The following is an 18,762-nucleotide window of genomic DNA, read 5'->3' on the forward strand; positions in this document are numbered from 1 at the left end:
ATTGCTGTATGAGTTCTAGTAATTTGGGGGTGGAGTCTTTTGGATTTTCCACATAAAGTATCATGTCATCTGTGAAGAGAGAGAGTTTGACTTCTTTGCCAATTTGAATGCCTTTTATTTCTTTTTGTTGTCTGATTGCTGTTGCTAGGACTTCTAGTACTATGTCGAACAAAAGTGGTGAGAGTGGGCATCCCTGTCATGTTCCTGACCTTAAGGGAAATTCTAATCCAAGTCCAGCTCTAATCCAACGACCAGCTTAAATGCCACCTAGATCAGAACAAATTTCTTTCTTCTACTTAGTGCATATAATAGGTAGTCAGTAAATACTTGTTGAATTATCCACACATTTGCCATTTTGAGATTGGTGTGTTTGGTTACTTTATAATATTGTGTAGGCTCATGGAGCCATGAGCATTTTGTTTCTTTATCTTTATCACAGTGCCTAGAAACAATGCCTTTACTCAGCTAACATTACTAACTTAAACATCTACAAAAGATGATTCTGATATTAATTTTGAGAGAGAACAACCCATATGTTATTTTCTTCAATTGTAAGGTTTATGGTCTTTCAAGATGAGTTTGAATCTGTTATTTAAGTGCCTCAAGCATATATTAGTCTAAAACAGTGCTTTGCTGTTTACCAGTAAGCTTGTTTCTGGGGATGTAACGAAAAAAGAGAGGATATCTGAAATATTACTAATAATATAACTGTACTGCCTCAATATTGTGGATAGATATTATATAAGTAGGTGAGGGAAATGATTGTGGGGAAATAATATTTTAGAAACAGTCCACAATCTCAACCAACCATTTCATAGAGGTGAGTCAGGAAGTGCCCACAAGGGGGCGTGCCCATCTAGAGAAAACTTGACCACGCAGGTAAAATGCCTGTTTTACAAATGCACTTCTAGATCATGTCTTTTTTTCTAGGAAAAAGAATGGACCCTCACCACTATAAGAATTTCTACCCATTTTCTAGCACCTGTTTATTTTGGTTGTGTGATTTTACCAGAAGGGACAGGTGACAAAATAGAAATGGGGGTTGCCTTGCAAGCTTACTTTATGAAGCTTGTGATTATGTTTTTCCCCCCTGTGTTGAGAGCATTTTCATTTTGCAAGCATTGCCATCTCTTCTGTGGTCATTTTGGGTCATTTGCTCAAGGGATAGGCAGTGCTCCATTTTCATTGCTCTGTTGATTTGTGTAACCTGAGGTTATGTGGAACTCACACCAGCAAGTCACCTTGAGTATACAGACTTTGAATGATGTTTCCACCAGAGGCCATGGCCTCATGGGATCCTTAGTTTTTCTTTCCAATTCCTATTTTACCTTTGACTTCAGCATTATCACCAGCAAACATTTATTGAGTGCCCTTTATATGCAGGTTTTAGGGAGTAAATAGAGTAGATAGCACCTAGGCGCTGACCATTATATTTGGTCCAGGGGAATTAAACAATAAAGGGAACTCATATCATATAGCATGTGCTAGAAGAGTGAAGCAATCAGTGAGGGCCATGGGAATTGGTAGGATGGGGAAATCACTCTAAACTTGTTAAGTTCCTCATTGTAGGCTTTATGGAAGAGGTAGAATTTAAGCTGGGTCTTGGATGAAGGGGTAGGACTTAGGTATCTAGAAGGAGAGAAAGAGAAAGTCTTAAATTTAGAAGCCTGTAGGTAGTGAAGCTTGGTTGTACTACAGAGTTTCTGTAGGACAGTGGTTTCAAACTCAGATGCTTCTGGGGGCCAGCCAGGTAGCCTAAATGTGTGAGACAATCTAGAAAGGTGGAGCACTTGGTGATACATGTTCCATTTTGAGGTACTGGAAAAACAAAATGTGTAACACTAAAAAAGACATGTATCATATTACCTCACTGATATGAGGAATTCTTAATCTCAGGAACAAACTGAGTGTTACTGGAGTGGTTGGGGGTGGGAGGGATGGGGTGGCTGGGTGATAGACATTGGGGAGGGTATGTGCTACGGTGAGCGCTGTGAATTGTGCAAGACTGTTGAATCACAGATCTGTACTTCTGAAACAAATAACGCAACATATTTTAAGAAAAAAGAAAAAGAAGAAGATAGCAGGAGAGGAAGAATGAAGGGGAGTAAGTCAGAGGGGGAGACGAACCATGAGAGATGATGGACTCTGAAAAACAAACAGGGTTCTAGAGGGGAGGAGGGTAGGGGGATGGGTTAGCCTGGTGATGGGTATTAAAGAGGGCACGTTCTGCATGGAGCACTGGGTGTTATGAACAAACAATGAATCATGGAACACTACATCAAAAACAAATGATGTAATATATGGTGATTAACATAACAATAAAAAAATTAAAAAAAATTACACTTGGCTGTTGAAAGCAAACTCTGGTTTTGGCAGTTTGTAATCCCTGGTGGGGCATGACAGTTGATCAGATTCAACTGTACACAAAATTTAGCAAAGTGAAAAAGGCCATAGAGGCATTAAGTCCACAGCCAGAGTTCTCCCTGGACATTTGTCTACTTTTATTTACACGGACTGTACTTAGGAACAATGAGGAGAATATTTTGAAATATGTATGAATGGAGCCTATCCTGGTGACTGTTTGCATTAAACACAGGCTTTTGAGTGTTGGGAGTCTGAAAACATTCCTGAGGTTAATTTGAATGGCATTAAGATTTTCAGGATATAGTACTATCTTAATTGGTTTGGATTATATTTTATATCCTAGAATATACTTAGCTCCTTTCCTACTCTTTGTGATTCCTCCTTTGTGATTTTCTCTTTGCTTTCTAATAAAATTTTAAGGTATTGAGGAATAAAAGGAAAAAAGTATGTGGGCATTTTTTCTTTCCCTTTTGTTTTTTAATATGCTTATCTTTAGTAGTTGTGTATTTATGATTTTTAATGATTTATATTTTGGGGGTATACTCATAATTGTATATAGTCAGATAGATATTGCTGTACTTTAAAAAATCTCATATCAAATAAAGTAACTTATTACTGTATTATTAAAGTCAGTGTCAAATATTCAATCTGGAGAGGGTCAAGTTTACTCCAAGGTCAAGTTTAAATCCAGGTTAAAGGACCCATCCCAATTGTCATGGTGTTTCATAGGCAAGAATAGACTCCAGATTGTCCCAGTTACCTTCTAATCCTTTCTCTGTTATTCCCCACTGCTTTAAGACTCAGTTCAAAGGCCAGTGGAGCTCTGGTATTTAAAAGAAAAAGTGTAATTTTATCCAGAGAAGGTAAATGTATGGAAATGAAAGAAAGACCAGAGGTCCAGACCATGGCCAGGTGTTCCTGGAAAGAGCCAAATTGGACAACTAAATTGAAAAAGGTTGACTACTCTTATTAAAGAGACTTTGTTGCTGTCTGTTTAATTAGCAAGGTCTTAGTTCATTTATTTGGGTGTTTTTTAAATCTGCCTAGGTAGTGAAGTTCATAGCCTATTATATGCTGGTAGTGTGTTGTGCTATCTCTGTCATTGAAGTACTGTGATATATGTGCCTGTATGAAGGGGAACTGCCAGGTAATCTTTATTCCCTCCTCTCTTGAACATGTTTCCCAGACGGTGATGACTGAGTTTAAGATGGTCTCCGGTGGAAAAAGCAAAGTTATAACTAAAGCGTAGTATATGTGTTACTTATGTAGAGCTTTTAGGAAAGTGATTTGGAGTTAGGGAAAGTGAATTGGTTAGTCAAAAATGAAAGAGTGTGATCCGGTGCCAGATGACCCAAGAGGATGGGAGGGCAGTAAAGAAGTGTTGGCCAAAAGAAAAACATTGAATGACCAATATCAAGACATCTAATTTCTTTATAGATTAAGTGAGAGGCTTAATGTTTGATGGTAAGAGTCTTAAAAGTTTGTTTTGAATAGTAGGCCAGAGGGCATGCAAAACCTCCTGAAATAAAGATAACTCCTGTATCGTGAGAAGGGGGTCTGGATTTATGTGTGGTTATTATGAGGACCAGGCAAGATTTCACAGCAGTTGTTTAAGGACATACTTTTGGAAAAGAACCTATTCAGGAGTGGTGTGCAAAAGCATTACGTTTAGGAAAGATCTAAATATGAAATAATCAGAGAGAAATATGTGAGGTAATTAGGAAAATTGGTTAGGCTGAGTTTGGATCTTGCATATATATTGAACAAGATGCAATTTCAGAGGGCACGGAGTTTGATTTATTGATGAAGGTCAATTAAAAACTATTTGTGATACTTTGTTAGTTGCTGCGTACAGGTGGACGGGGAGCAAGATAAGCCACAAAAGATCCCAGGACAAGCCAGCATATAAAGAGTTTTCCCCATAGAGGGGAGAACCACCTGTTTCAGGTTGGTGCAAGGGCCTCCTGTGTGGTTGGAGAGAGATTAAGGAAATCCTTTCTGGAGTTATTTGAGGCCTCAGGAATTGAAGAAGGACAGTATTTTGCTATGGGGTGGGGAGGTGGGTAGCAGGGGTGTGGGGAGCCACTTTTGCATTGGACGAAGTGTGAATGTCAGTGTCTGCTGTTACTCCAGAGAGCCAGCCTTCTCTCCAGAGGAGAAGGCAGGAGGGCTGGACCTTTGCTGGGATTCAGGTGACACATGGAGAAAATTATTGCCTATCAGATTTAATTTATTCAGTTCATTCATTCAACAAGTAGTTTTTTCACAAAACCAACTTTGCCTTTTTCCCCCGATCTATTTATTTAATGTTTATTTCTGTGTCACTGATTTTTCATCTTATCTCTGTTTTCTCCTTTCTTTGTGTTTATATTGTTCCGTAACTTGTTTAGTTGGACACTTAGGTCATGTTTTCTTCTTTTCTATTATCAACATTTTGGGTATAAGTTTTTCTCTATGTACCATTTTTGCTGTATCTCACAAGTTTTGAAAGTAATATTTTTTATTATTAATTATTAAGTATTTTTGTTTCTATTTAGATTTCTTGTTTGATTCATAAGCTACTTAGAAGTATTTTTTCTTTTTTAATTTCCAAATTTTGTTTACTTTTATTGACTCCTAACTTAATTGTATCATATTCAGAGAGCATATTCTATTTGATATTATTTCTTGAAATTTGTTGTAACTTAGTTTATGGTTTTGTGTATGATCAGGTTTTATAAATATTTATATACATTTGAAAATGTTTCCCTCAGGTATAGCCACTCTGGCGAACAGTATGGAGGTTCCTCAAAAAGTTAAAAATAGAACTACCCTACAATCCAGCAAATGGCACCACTACATATTTACCCAAAGGATACAAAAATACAGATTCAAAGGGGTACATGCACCCCAATGTTTATAGCAGCATTATCAACAATAGCCAAACTATGGAGAGAGCCCAAATGTCCATCGACTGATGAATAAAGAAGAGGTGGTATATATATACTATGGAATATTATTCAGCCATCAAAGAAGTGAGATCTTGCTATTTGCGACGACATGGATGGAGCTGGAGAGTATAATGCTAAGTGAAATAAGTTAGAGAAAGACAAATACCATATAATCTCACTCATAATGTGGAATTTAAGAAAGAAAACAGCTGAACATATGGGAAGGGGGAAAATCAAAAAAGGAGAGAAGGAAACAAACCATAAGAGACTCTTAACAATAGAGTACAAACTGAAAGTTGATGGAGGGAGGTGGGTGGGGGATGGGCTAGAATGGTGATGGGTATTAAAGAGGGCACTTGTGATGAGCACTGGGTGTTGTATGTAAGTGATGAATCACTGAATTCTACTCCAGAAACCAATATTGCACTGTATGTTAACTAAAATTTATATAAAAAGAAAATGTTTCCCCTCTAATTGTTGGGAACAGAATTCTATGAAAGCTAGGCAATCACACTTTTTAATGTACAATTTGGGTCTTCTGTTTCTTACTGGTAGTTGAAAGAAATATATTGAAATATCTCATTATGAGGTATGGTTTGTTGCTTTCTCCTTGTTGGTATGCTTTTGCTTTAAATATATTTGAGGCTATTCTTTTTTAGTACATGCAAATTTAGAATTACTATATCTCTATATCTGGTAAGTTAAACTTTCAGCATTTATCATATAGAGATTCTATCTCTATTAATACCTTTTGTCTTAAAAGGTATTACTTTGCTTGACATTAATACAGCTACATTGTTTGGACTGGTATCTGCTTAGCATATCTCTTCCCCCCCACCCCGCCCCATCCTTTTAGTTTAAAATTTTCCATTTCCTTATGCTTTAAGTGTATCTCCTATAAATAACATACAGCCAGATTTCAGAACCCAACCTAACATTCTAATAACATGTTATTATTTTTAAAGACAATATTAGTTTTGATTTACATGCAGTTTCGCCATTTTATTTGCTTCCTTCTTTTGTGCCTGATTGTCCTTCTTGGATTATTGTCTTAAGTCTGTTTGGGCTACTCTAACAAAATACCATAAACTGGGTGGCTTATAAACAACAGAAATTTGTTTCTCACAGTTCTTGAGGCTGGGAAGTCCAACATCAAACCCAGGCAGATTTGGTGTCTGTTGAGGGCGTGCTTTCTAGACGGTCATCTTTGTGCTATAACCTCATATGGCAGACAGAAGGGGCAGGGGAGCTTCTTGGGTCTTTCTAGAAGGGCATCAATCCCATTCATGAGGGCTCTGCCATCTTTCAGTGCCCTACCTCCTAGTAGCCTCACCTTGGCAGCTAGGATTTCAATATATGAATTTTGGAAGGACACAAACATTCAAATCATAGCAATATTTTCCTTCTTCTTGAAGTATATCATTCACTTGTTTATTCATGCATCCATTCAACAAATCTTTTTTGAATGCCTAAGAGATGTGAAGTGCTTTTCTCAGTGCTTAGCAAATGGTAATAAATAAACTATACAAAGAGTATGCTGCTGCCTTTGTGAATCTTCCAATCTTGTGGGGGAGACTGGCAATTTAAACAATGCAAAAATAAATTGTACAGTTTAGGAGATGTTGGGATGTATGGAAAAAAATAAAGTCGAGCCAAGAAAGGGAGATTAGGTCACCATGTGAGTAGGTGATAGGGAGGACATAGACAGAGGTCAGGTTGTAGTATTAAAAGGAATGGTCCTTCAGGCATTCATTAAGTGCAGGTCTCTTGGTGGTAAACTCTACTTATTTACAAATATCTTTGTTTTATTTTTGTTCCTAAAAGATAATCTTGTTGGGCACCTACTTCTGGGTTACAGTTACTTTTCTCTGAGTACCTTGAAGATAACCACAGTCTTCTGACTTTCACTGGGCTTCTCTAAATTCTGTCATTCTATTGTGGGTGATCTTTTCTTTCTAGCTGGCTCCTTTCCTTTCTCTGTAGCTTCTGGGAGATCTGGATTCTTATATTTCATCACTTCTGGAAAATTTTAGCTTTTTCTCTTTCATTATTTTCTCTTCTTTATTCTGTCTGTTCCTTCAAGTTGGACATATGTTAGACTTTCTCTCACCCATACTTTATTTTTTTGCCATCTCTTTCGTGTTTTACTACTTAACAATTGTAATCGAATGTGTATTAAATGTTATATAAATATAAATGTGTTATAGTATTAGGACAAAAATAGAAAATTTATTATGACTTGATGTTTTGAATTCTTGGTTGTGTACTTTTAGATAAATACATCAGCTATTGATTTTTTTAGAGGTAAAGCTTACATGTGGTGCAATGCACACATTTTAAGTATATAATTTGATGAATTTTGACGTGCATAAAGCCATGTAGCCCATACCACTATTAAGATATAAAACATTGCCATTACTCCAGAAAGTTTTCTCATGCCCCTTCATAGTCAAGCCCCTCTCCCAAGACAACCATTTTTCTGGTACTTTTTCACCACAGAGTAGTTTTACCTTTTCTAAACTTTTGTATAAATGGGATCATATATTACATACTCTGTTGTATACAGCTTTTTACTCAGTGTACATCTAAAAGATTATCCATACTGTTGTACATATCACTAGTTCCTTTTTATTGTTGGGCAGTCCTCCCCCGTTGTCTATATCACAATTTGTGTACCCATTTCCCTCTTGATAGGCATTTGGGTTGTTTCTAGGTTTTGGCTGTTGCAGTTAAAAGTGCTGTGAACATTTTTCACAGGTCTTTTGTTTTATCTATTTTGATTTCTCTTGGGTAGATATTTAGGGTTTAATTGCTGGGTGCATGTTTAATTTAGAATTTTGATTTAGAATTTAAAAGTTGTGATTAATATTTATTCCAGAAAAATAAGAAGCCAAATCAGATATATTCATCATAATATTTTTAAACTGATATTTGTAATCATCGAGGTGTGTTCTCTAAGTATTTTGATCAGATGAATGCAATTTAATGATCTAGCTAATATTATCTTAAGGACTTTGTCAGACTATCATTCTTAAATTCCTTAATTTTTATTTCAACTCCAGTGTATCTTAGGTTTATTCCTTAACCAGTGGTTCATTATAAGTATAAAATAATTTTAATTGAACAGCATATGAATAAGAATAAAAATTTAAAGCTGTATGGAACTACCCTTGTGGTTTTACTGTTCAGCTGTGTAATAATTTAAGTCATGAGTATATTCATCTGGTCTCTTCTATCACGTACACGTGCTCACTCAACATGCACACTGAGGTTCTCAAACTGTTCCATTTTGAAACAAAAAAAATCCATAATTCATTATTTGAAATATCATTTTAAAAACCAAGATTAAAAGCATGGCTTTTTCTAAGTTGAATGTTGCAGGCCTCAGAACACTGTCTAGGTATTCTGTCATTTGGAAAACATTGTCTTTTGCTGTCTTTGAGGGTTTGGAATTTTTAGGTAATGCCCTGGAACTTTGTTATGGTATGAATTTATAATTAAAGCTGTAATGTAGATATATTAAAGCCCCTTAAAAGTATGGTTAACCCACTTTATTTTTATTTTGAGCTAAAAATGTTTCTGTTAACTTTTGTTGAGTGATTTAAGGAATAAATTACAATTTTTATATAATTTTTTTCTCTGTTGTAGATATGTTTTACACTAATTTGTGTAGTGCTGCAAAGATATTTAATGCATACTTATTAAACAAAGAAAATTAAGGGTTATTTAAGAATAGACATCTTGACTGTAATTTGCAGAAACATCATTTATAGTATTGGGCGTCAGAAGGGTGATTTTCTTTTTTTTTTTTTTAATTTAAACTCAATTGGTGAACGTGTAATAATTCATTAGTTTTGGATGGAATGTTCAATGAATCATTAGTTGCGTATAACACCCAGTGCTCATCACATCACGTGCCCTCCTTAATACCCATCACCCAGTTACCCCATCCCCCCACCCACCTCCCTTCCCATTCAGTTTTCCTTCCCAGAGGGTGATTTTCCAAGGATAGAAGAAAAAGGTCATTGGGTGTTCTTATTTCCAAATTTTCCTTGGTTTCAGCCAAGCCAGATACACGAGAGTAGATAATTCCAACTAAATCATACTTTGTTTACACATACCTAATATCTAATACACTAATTCTTTAGTGGCCCCACTGTGGGGCTGGTTTGTGGGAGATAAACATGGAGCCAGATCTAGGTCTCTGGTAGCCAGAGCTAATCCATGGTTAGAATACTCAAAGACATAAAGCTTTATGTTGCCATTAATGTACTGTCATGGAGGGCATAAGTCATCTGCTTTTCTCAAGTGGAAACTCATGCCAATTATAATCATGCTCATAAACCTAACAAAGGTGTATCATGAAGGTTTGGGATCTTTTCAAAAAATGTATTTGTCTTTATTATTGTATTAATTCCACCGTATACCAGTTTCAGGATACTTATCTATTTGATATTATTTTTGCATTTTAACTCTGATATTTGAGTAACTCTGTGTAGAAGAAAGACCAGGTTAATGAGATAAGTAACTGATAGATGATGTCTCTTGGCAGATTTCAGAGTTAGAACACAGATTGGAAGCATAATTTTCTCGTGGGATATACCTAAACTTTGTTTTAAGGGATTTATTCCTTTTAAAGTAGTTATGTGTTACTTAATTTAATTTTACAATAATTGTGTAATAGCCATCGCCAGTTTGGAACAGAGAAAAATAAAAACTTTTGACATTAAGCCCAACATGATTACTAGTTTATTGGTGACTTGAAGAAAGTTTTATTTCAGTGTTTTCCATAACACATGCAATCTCTATGAAAACTTTAGTTATTTATTATTTTCTTTCTATTTCCTTTTTTAAATTTTATTTTATTTTATTGTTGTTAATCACCATACAGTACATTAGTTTTTTTTAATTTTTATTGTTATGTTAATCACCATACATAACATCATTAGTTTTTGATGTAGTGATCCATGATTCATTGTTTTCGTATAACAGCCAGTGCTCCATGCAGTACATGCCCTAACTTTATATACATGTGTTTATTTTTTTTATTTTTTATTTTATTTTATTTATTTTTATTTTTAAAGATTTTATTTATTTATTTGACAGAGACAGAAATAGCAAGAGCAGGAACATAAGCAGCGGGAGTGGGGGAGGGAGAAGCAGGCTCCCTGCCGAGCAGGGAGCCCGATGCAGGGCTCGATCCCAGGACCCTGGGATCATGACCTGAGCTGAAGGCAGACGCTTAACGACTGAGCCACCTGGGCACCCTATACATGTGTTTATTATAAGGGGAACTATACAGTTTATACAATTGCTTTTTAGTTACAAAAATTTTATCAGAAAAGTAATGCCAATAGCATGTTTCAGTCTAGGACAATAGGTGCATGTTTACCTATGTGGTGCATATACTTTTTAAAAAAATTTTATTATGTTAATCACCATAGGTGGTACATGTACTTTTAAGTATTTATGGAGTGTAAGAGCATAATATTAGCTCTATATAGTAACAGTCATTGTGTGTTTTTTAACCTTTCTAAGATTTCATTTCTGTACAAATGAGTTCTGTGAAATTATTGTGGCCAAAATACCAGAGTTTGTCTTTCACTCAATTTATCTACACTTCATAAAAATGCTTAAATATTACTTCATCATCCTTAAATTGGCCTTTCAGTATGTGAAATCTATGAACTAATTCTTGAATATTTATGAAGCAATTCTGATTTTTGCAGGTGTGGCAAGCCCTTAGGAATATTTAGCTTAATTTGGAACAGGATTCTCTATGTTTTACTTGATTTTTCATTTTTAAAAACCAAATTACAGTAAATCCATCTACATATAATATTTTTGTATCTTTCTCTAGTAGTTTGGTTAGACAAGAATCCTCAGAGTTTATGATATCCTGATTGAAGTGCTAAGAGAATTGTTTTATAAGTAATGTATATCATTGTGTATACATTATGTATCCCCTCAGTTAACATTCTGTTTTACAGAATGCTTGGGATCAGCAGTCACAGTTAATAAAGAACTAATGAAGAATACCCTTTTTTGACTTTATTGTTGTCAAGGAAAGTATTTTATAGTTTCTGTTTATTTGTATGAGAGTTATCTGTTTCTGAAAGAACGATTATGAGTTCAATACTTTAAGATACTTTACAGTATGTTCATTGTGGTATGATCATGGTGATATGCCACCAATTGATAGTTGAACCAGACAGAACTTAAATCTTTTATGCTAACATAATGTTAGTCTTAGGTGGTTTAAGTTTCTCCTTCAGCAGATTTGTGCCCATAAAATTATTTGTCTTAAAATGAATAGAGCCCATGTTTGGCTGATAATGAATCCCATAGGATGTTCTCTTACCTTGTTTCTTAAGGTAGGGTCTGGGGATCAGCAATATCAGCATTGCTGGAGAGGTTGTTAAATGGAGAGTCTTGACCAATGCCAGATTACTTAATCAGAATCTGCATTTAATAGATTCTCAGATGATTTGTGTATACATTAAAGTTTGAGAAGGCCTCCTGTAGAAGACATAAGACTTGGCATCTGGACAAGGAACAGACACTTCTGTATTTGAGATTGCAAGGGTATAAAGATTTAGGAATTATTTCTTAGAATAATGAAACAAATGTTCCCCCTTTAAAGTACATTTCTCTTTAGGATTATCCTTTTTTTTTTTCCTGGAATAAAATGTGTCTAATGCAGTTCTTTACTTTTATACTTTCATCTTACCTACTGAAGAAGATAAACTTTACTTCTTCCATACCAAATGAGCAAACCTAGTTATTGTTAAGTCTTCCCTAAGGTAGTGGCATCCTCTGGATTTGCATGAAACTGAATCTTGAGAAAGGAGATGTAAACTGAGGCCCCGATGTTAGAATGGCCTTGCATGTATCATCACTTATTTTTCTTGTTTTTGTGATGCCAGGGATTCAGACATACTTTATTTCCCCCTAACTGAAGACTAAGTATGCCCACATGTCTGCTGTGTGCAAAATCATACAGTGGATCAGACCTTTCCTCAGAGAGTTTACAGTCAGGTTAGGGAACTGTTCTTGAAAGTCAGGCAGTCTACCACCTGCAGAGCTGTGGTAGCTCTGGCCTAGACTTCCCTGGCTTGTTTAAAAGGGAAATAAAGCACTTATTTCAGGCAGCTACACGTTTTCTATTAAAGTAAGTAATGTCCTAGTGTATCAGTATATTTAAGGGGAGTTAGAATCTAAAGCAAAAACCAAAGAAATGTAAATGTCTAGATGGACCTTCTCCTAACAGACTTCATGTAATATTTTTTGAGGCATACTCTACCTCTGGTTTTTTCAATTTACTTGAAGTAAAAATCTTTTCCTTTCTTTGTGTCTCCACTATTTCAGAACTCCCTCCAATGTTGTTCACCTTCTAAGGTGGCCCTAGGAACTCACTGACTTTTCTGGGGATTGCCTGAGTGTGTCATTTAAAAAACTTTTTAGCCAGGGATCCCTCAGTACAAATGAAGTCTTGCTCGGTAGTATGGGCAATAAACTACACAGGAGGAGTGGGTCTTGTTGAGTCTGGGGTTGTGCCTGGCTCTTTTATGCATTCTGGGGGGTGGGGGTGAGGGTGAGGGTGAGAATCTTGGGTTCTGGGGCACAGTTTAAAAACCAGTACTCAACACCCAAAAAACAAATAAGTCAAAAAATGAGCAGAAGACATGAACAGACACTTCTCCAAAGAAGACATACAAATGGCTAACAGACACATGAAAAAATGTTCATCATCATTAGCCATCAGGGAAATTTAAATCAAAACCACATTGAGATACCACCTTACACCAATTAGAATAGCAAAAATTGACAAGGCAAGAAACAACAAATGTTGGAGAGGTTGTGGAGAAAGGGGAACCCTCTTACACTGTTGGTGGGAATGCAAGTTGGTACAGCCACTTTGGAAAACAGTGTGGAGGTTCCTCAAAAAGTTAAAAATAGAGCTACCCTATGACCCAGCAATTGCACTCCTGGGTATTTACCCCCAAAGACACAGATGTAGTGAAAAGAAGGGCCTATGCACCCCAGTGTTCATAGCAGCAATATCCGCAACAGCCAAACTGTGGAAAGAGCCAAGATGCCCTTCAGCAGATGAATGGATAAAGAAGATGTGGTCCATATATACAATGGAATATTACTCAGCCATCAGAAAGGATGAATACCCAACTTTTGCATCAAAAGTTGGACTGGAAGAGATTATGCTGAGTGAAATAAGTCAAGCACAGAAAGTCAATTATCATATGGTTTCACTTATTTGTGGAACATAAGGAATAGCTTGGAGGACAATAGGAGAAGGAAGGGATAAATGAAGGGAGGGAAATCTGAGGGAGAGATGAGCCATTGAGAGACTATGGACTCTGAGAAACAAACTGAGGATTTTGGGGGGGGCGGGGGATGGGTTAGTCTGGTGATAGATATTAAGGAGGGCATATACTGCATGGGGCAGTGGGTATTATATGAAAACAATGAATTGTGGATCACTACATCAAAAACTAATGATGTATGGTGACTAACATAACATAATAAAATAAAATTTAAAAAAAATCAGTACTCTAGAGTGAGAACACTGCAATGACTTCTGTTAACCTAAAGACCTGCAGTAGCCTCCCTTGTTAATATACACAAGGAGATTTTTTTTATGAAACTTTTTTCCTGTTTCCTTTAATTCTGATTTTTATCCAGGATTATAAGGTTTGATTGTCTTGCACAGGTGACCCAGAAATCTTTGAGGTAGGAGACAGCTGCTTATAGTCAATACATGTGAAAAGCCTTAAGTTTGTGGGACTTGGGACAAGACACAGACACGCAAAGATGCCTCCCAGGAATGTAGAATTTTCTTTTATATAGTTGGCAAGCATATTATTAATACAGCAGAGAAAGGAGGTGGCCATCAATTTCTCACAAGCAAGGAATTGTAAAAGAAAATTATAGCATAGTATACTTCAAGATTGTGACGGCCATTCTCTTTATTTATTGTGCTGAATATATTACTTTTAGAAATTTGTATATAATATTTTTAAAAATACTAATAATCACATTTATTGGCTCACTTATGCCATAGATTTTTTCCTTTTACAGATTTTCAATCATGAACTTAAAACTGGAGATTAAGGGGACACTGTGATACACTATTTTATATTAGTTGGTGTTTTTTCTTTCTCCCTTAGGCATGCTAGGCTTATTATTAGAGAAGAGCAATAAGACACCTTTTGCTCAGGATTTTTCAGTAGAAAATACATTTTGACTTGAACAGGGTTTTAGTGGCAACTTGATAATAGATAATTTTAGGAGTTTGCTGAATTAGTATGACTTATGAATTATGAATTATGTATGTTTGAGAAGTGCTATGTGGTTATATCGAATTGTGACACCCTGTGCTCAGTGAGTGCTCATGCCCTGTTTGCTCTCCAGGAGAATGACTCAGGCACTTTGGACACAGTGGGCGCTGTAGTGGTGGACCACGAAGGGAACGTTGCTGCTGCTGTCTCTAGTGGAGGCTTGGCCTTGAAACATCCAGGGAGAGTTGGACAGGTAAGTAATTATGGGGTTTTTAAACTCTCTTTTCAATTTAAAACGGAATTTTCTAGCTCACCATTTTTTTAAGCCAGCAAAGCATTTTTTCTTTTGAAAAACAAAATTACTGTGATTTTTTTTTTTTAACATTGATGTAGTACAAATCAGCAAGTACCTTTTCCAGATTCTAAAAAACCTCTCTCATAGTAATAGAGTTCTTATTGATCTTTAAAATCAGTAATACTATGTTTTGTCACTTCCAACAGGCTGAGTATCGGGTATTTAGTAGACATTAAAAAAAATATGAGTTGATCTTCATTTTCTTTCTTTGCAAATGTCATTCTCTTTAGGAGTAAACACTACCTGACTATATTGTTGTTTGCTTTTTAAGTGGGAAATGATTCTTTAGAGTTACATTGTGTATTTCCTCCATTCAAGGAATAGTAAAATTTTGATGCTCTAAATCCCTCTTCTGGTTAAGCATTTTAGCTATTTTATAGACTAACCAGTATTTCAGGTCACCAATAATACATGATACCATGCAAGAAATCTAATTTATGTGTAACTGGCATATTCCCAGTTCACTTGCTCATCTTCACCACTCCTCCTTCCCCCATCTCCAAACTTTAGTTTTGTACTGAGAATATTTCACAGTCCATTTGATCTAGTAAGCTTTCTGAGCATAAACCAATTTGGTACATTACTTATGGGATTAATAAATATTTGTTGAGTGAACTAATGATTCCTGGAGTAGGTAAAGTAGTTGCAAGGGTTGTGCTTAAGCTGAGTACTTAGATCTCGTGTTACATGCAGAGCACTGCTTGGCGTATTTTGTATGCTTTGTCCCTCACATTTGGAAAAAAGTGGGTATCACAGTTGCTTTGGACATAGTGGTTAATGAATGCTTGGAGCAGAGTGATCTGATTCATGGAGGACATCTTTGCAAAGCTCCAAGTGATATTCCCTGATCTGCCCTTTATAGTGTATAAGCCTCTTACAATGCCATGGGGGGATGGGGTAGGGAAGAATAATTTTGTGCTACTCTTTGCCTGCCATACAGGGGGATTTATGGGGAATGATTACTCAGCATGTGTACAATGCTTTGAAGTCATTATAAAAAGCCTTTGTCTGGTCATGGTGTTTTTCCACATTATAAAGCCCTGTGTATTTGTCAAGTTTGGAATAAGAACCAAGCTTGGCATATCAGATTTGGATGCCTTGGTGGAGGAGAGAGAAAAACCAGCATAGCCGCCTTCATTGCCTTGCAATTCCCATGACTTTCTCACTGTTTTTTTTTGTTTATTTTGGTTAGTAAAATAGCAACAAGAGAACCAAGGATAGTTCTGGACTATGTTAGCAGGATATTACGTTGAACAATCGTGAAGCCATTCCACATGGGACTGTTCTGGAAAAAGAAATACTTCTATAAAACTTAAACATATTGATTTTGCCCCTCTTAGCTAGTTTATGAAGACACAGTTTGTGAGAGATAAAAATCAGGAAAGGGCATGGTGGATAGGAGTAAAGGTACTTACCAGGAAAATGCATTTGCTTAATTGGATTATATTGCTTAGATAGAGGAGATATAATGAGCCTAGAAATATGAAAGCATCAGTTGACAGTAAGAAACCATTCTTCTTGATGATCAAGAGGGAAGGAAACAAAATATACAAAGTATTGAAAATGATGACTTTTTAAATGACTTTTTAAAAAATATGCTAAAATTAGAAGCTTTTATTTTTTTAAATTTTTTATTGTTATGTTAATCACCATTCATTACATCATTAGTTCTTGATGTAGTGTTCCACGAGTCATTGTTTATGTATAACACCCAGTGCTCCACGCAGAATGTGCCCTCTTTAATACCTATCACCAGGCTAACCCATCCCCCCACCCCCTCCCCTCTAGAAGCCTCAGTTTGTTTTTCAGAGTCCATCATCTCTCATGGTTTGTCTCCCCCTCCGATTTCCCCCCCTTCTAAAATTAGATGCTTTTAAATACATTTTAAATGCACAAGTGAAATGTTAAAAAGTCTTAGCATATTACCCTGCTCTAGACATATAATAACAACTGTTCAGATGGTGAAGTTGCATTTGAATTAGAATTTATTTTCTTGGCTTACCAACAATGGTTAGAATTTACAACTGGGACACGAGAAAGGAATTATTACATTCCACTCTCCCTCTACCTACAACTCAGCCCCACATAAATACACAGTTGAGTTTAGTGGTTAAGAGTGTGAACTTTGGATTCAGGTGGACCTTTAGTCTAATCTCACCTCTCCCTTACTGTAAACAAGTTGTTCAATGTCTTTAAGCTCCACTTTCCACAACTGTAAAATGGGTATAAATGGTTACCTTAGAAGATTAAATGATGTAGTATATTTAAATTGCTTATCACAGTCCCTCATAATATAGCTATATTATTAGCTATAACTACTGTTTATTAATCTCTTGCTATGTGCAGCAAGTGTGTTCATTCATGTGATCCTACAGCAACATTATGAGGTGGGGGTTTTTGTTATGCTCATTTTATAAAGGAAAACAAGTCCCAAAGAAGATTAAATAATGATAATAATATTTATATGATCTATTTTTAATGAATGTTAATACCTTTGTTAAATGTTAATGAAGTTTTACTACTGAAAAGAAGGAAGCTTATTTTATTTTTGTTTTTTAAGACCTGCTTAAGGTTGTTATTTTTTTAAAAAGATTTATTTATTTATTTTAGAGAGAACAGGAGGAGGGGCAGAGGGAGAGAGAGAGAGAAGCAGACTCCTGGCTGAGCACAGAGCCTGACGGGGGGCTCTATCTCACCGTCCTGAGATCATGACCTGAGCCAAAATCAAGAGTCAGATGCTTAACTGACTGCGCTACCTAGGCACCCCAAGCTTGTTATGTTTTATCCAAAGAAATGATAAGAGAGGGACATTCTCTGAGTCTTTCTTTTACCTGACCTATCACTGTCTGAGCTCAACTGATTTCAGAAGATTAAGAAGGGAGACAACTTTAGATCATGAAATTGAGGAGAAGTAGTATAAGGCGAATTTGCTTAGAGAGAAGAAACAAAGTAAGTGTTCTTTCTTTTCTAAAAAAAAGAAAAAAAATGACCTCCTTTAGGTTTCTTAGAGGTGTCCTTGTGGCCCTATTTGCTATTTTTGGGTGCAGGCTCCTGGTCAAGGTAATTGTGGGGAATGGAAAGGATAGTGGACTAATGTCCAGGGTTTTCAGTGAAGGAAGAATAGGCCCTTCCCCTCAGGTTGCATGTTCTCTGAGGCTTTGGCTCACCTAGCACCTGTCCCAGGTAGTACCAGTTGAATGGCATATCCCACAAGTTTGCCAGTTTGGTCCTGAAATCCATGTGCTGAATCCCTTCTGTAGGGCTTTCAGTTCCCACTCTTACCCAACAGTCTTGTATAATTTAGAAGTATGGTGTTTTCAAAGGCAATAATAGATTTTATGCTGTTTGCCGTATTGGGAATGTTGTACTGAGTTCTTGGTTCTACTTATAAGAAAGCTATTGTCATTGACAACTGGGGATGGCAACTGTGGGTCACATGAGCATGGGAGACTTCATCTCCAATTATCTTGAACTTTGGATTATTTCTCAAGGAGGGTGATTAGGGAAGTAGGGTGTGTGTGTGCATCTCAAAGTCTTGAAGAACAGTTCACAAATCTAGGATTATCTGAGTGAGAAAAGAGTAATCAGGGCACTCGGATAGCTGTTTTAAAAAATTTAGAGAACTTCAGCAGGGAGGGTAAAGTAATTCCAGAGAGTAGAACCAGGATTAGTGGGTAGAAGTTATGATAAAGCAGATGTTCGTTAAAAAAAATCTAAGGAAGAACTTTTAGCCAAAGGCAAGTGTCCAAAAGGAGAATATGTTCCCTCATGAGGTATCGAGGTTCTTGGTATCAGAAGTGCCTGGGATATTTCATGG

General features: G+C 36.2%; 1 protein-coding gene across 4 annotated transcripts in view; it reads left to right on the plus strand.

The window, feature by feature from the left end:
* The window catches only part of TASP1 (taspase 1), a 293,567-nt gene that overhangs the window by 113,510 nt on the left and 161,295 nt on the right, over window positions 1-18,762 (plus strand). For all 4 annotated transcript variants that reach the window (XR_003610774.1, XM_028112987.1, XM_028112988.2 and 1 more), the window contains one exon: window positions 14,724-14,843. Coding sequence is in view for 3 of the 4 variants with exons in the window: in XM_028112987.1 (XP_027968788.1) it covers window positions 14,724-14,843 (120 nt within the window). In the remaining variant the exon portion in view is untranslated. The remainder of the gene's footprint in view (window positions 1-14,723; window positions 14,844-18,762) is intronic.

This window comes from Eumetopias jubatus, unplaced genomic scaffold (assembly GCF_037043125.1).
Source record: "Eumetopias jubatus isolate StellerSeaLion01/CBP00866 unplaced genomic scaffold, mEumJub1_p1.0 scaffold_9, whole genome shotgun sequence".
Classification (NCBI taxonomy): Eukaryota; Metazoa; Chordata; class Mammalia; order Carnivora; family Otariidae; genus Eumetopias; species Eumetopias jubatus.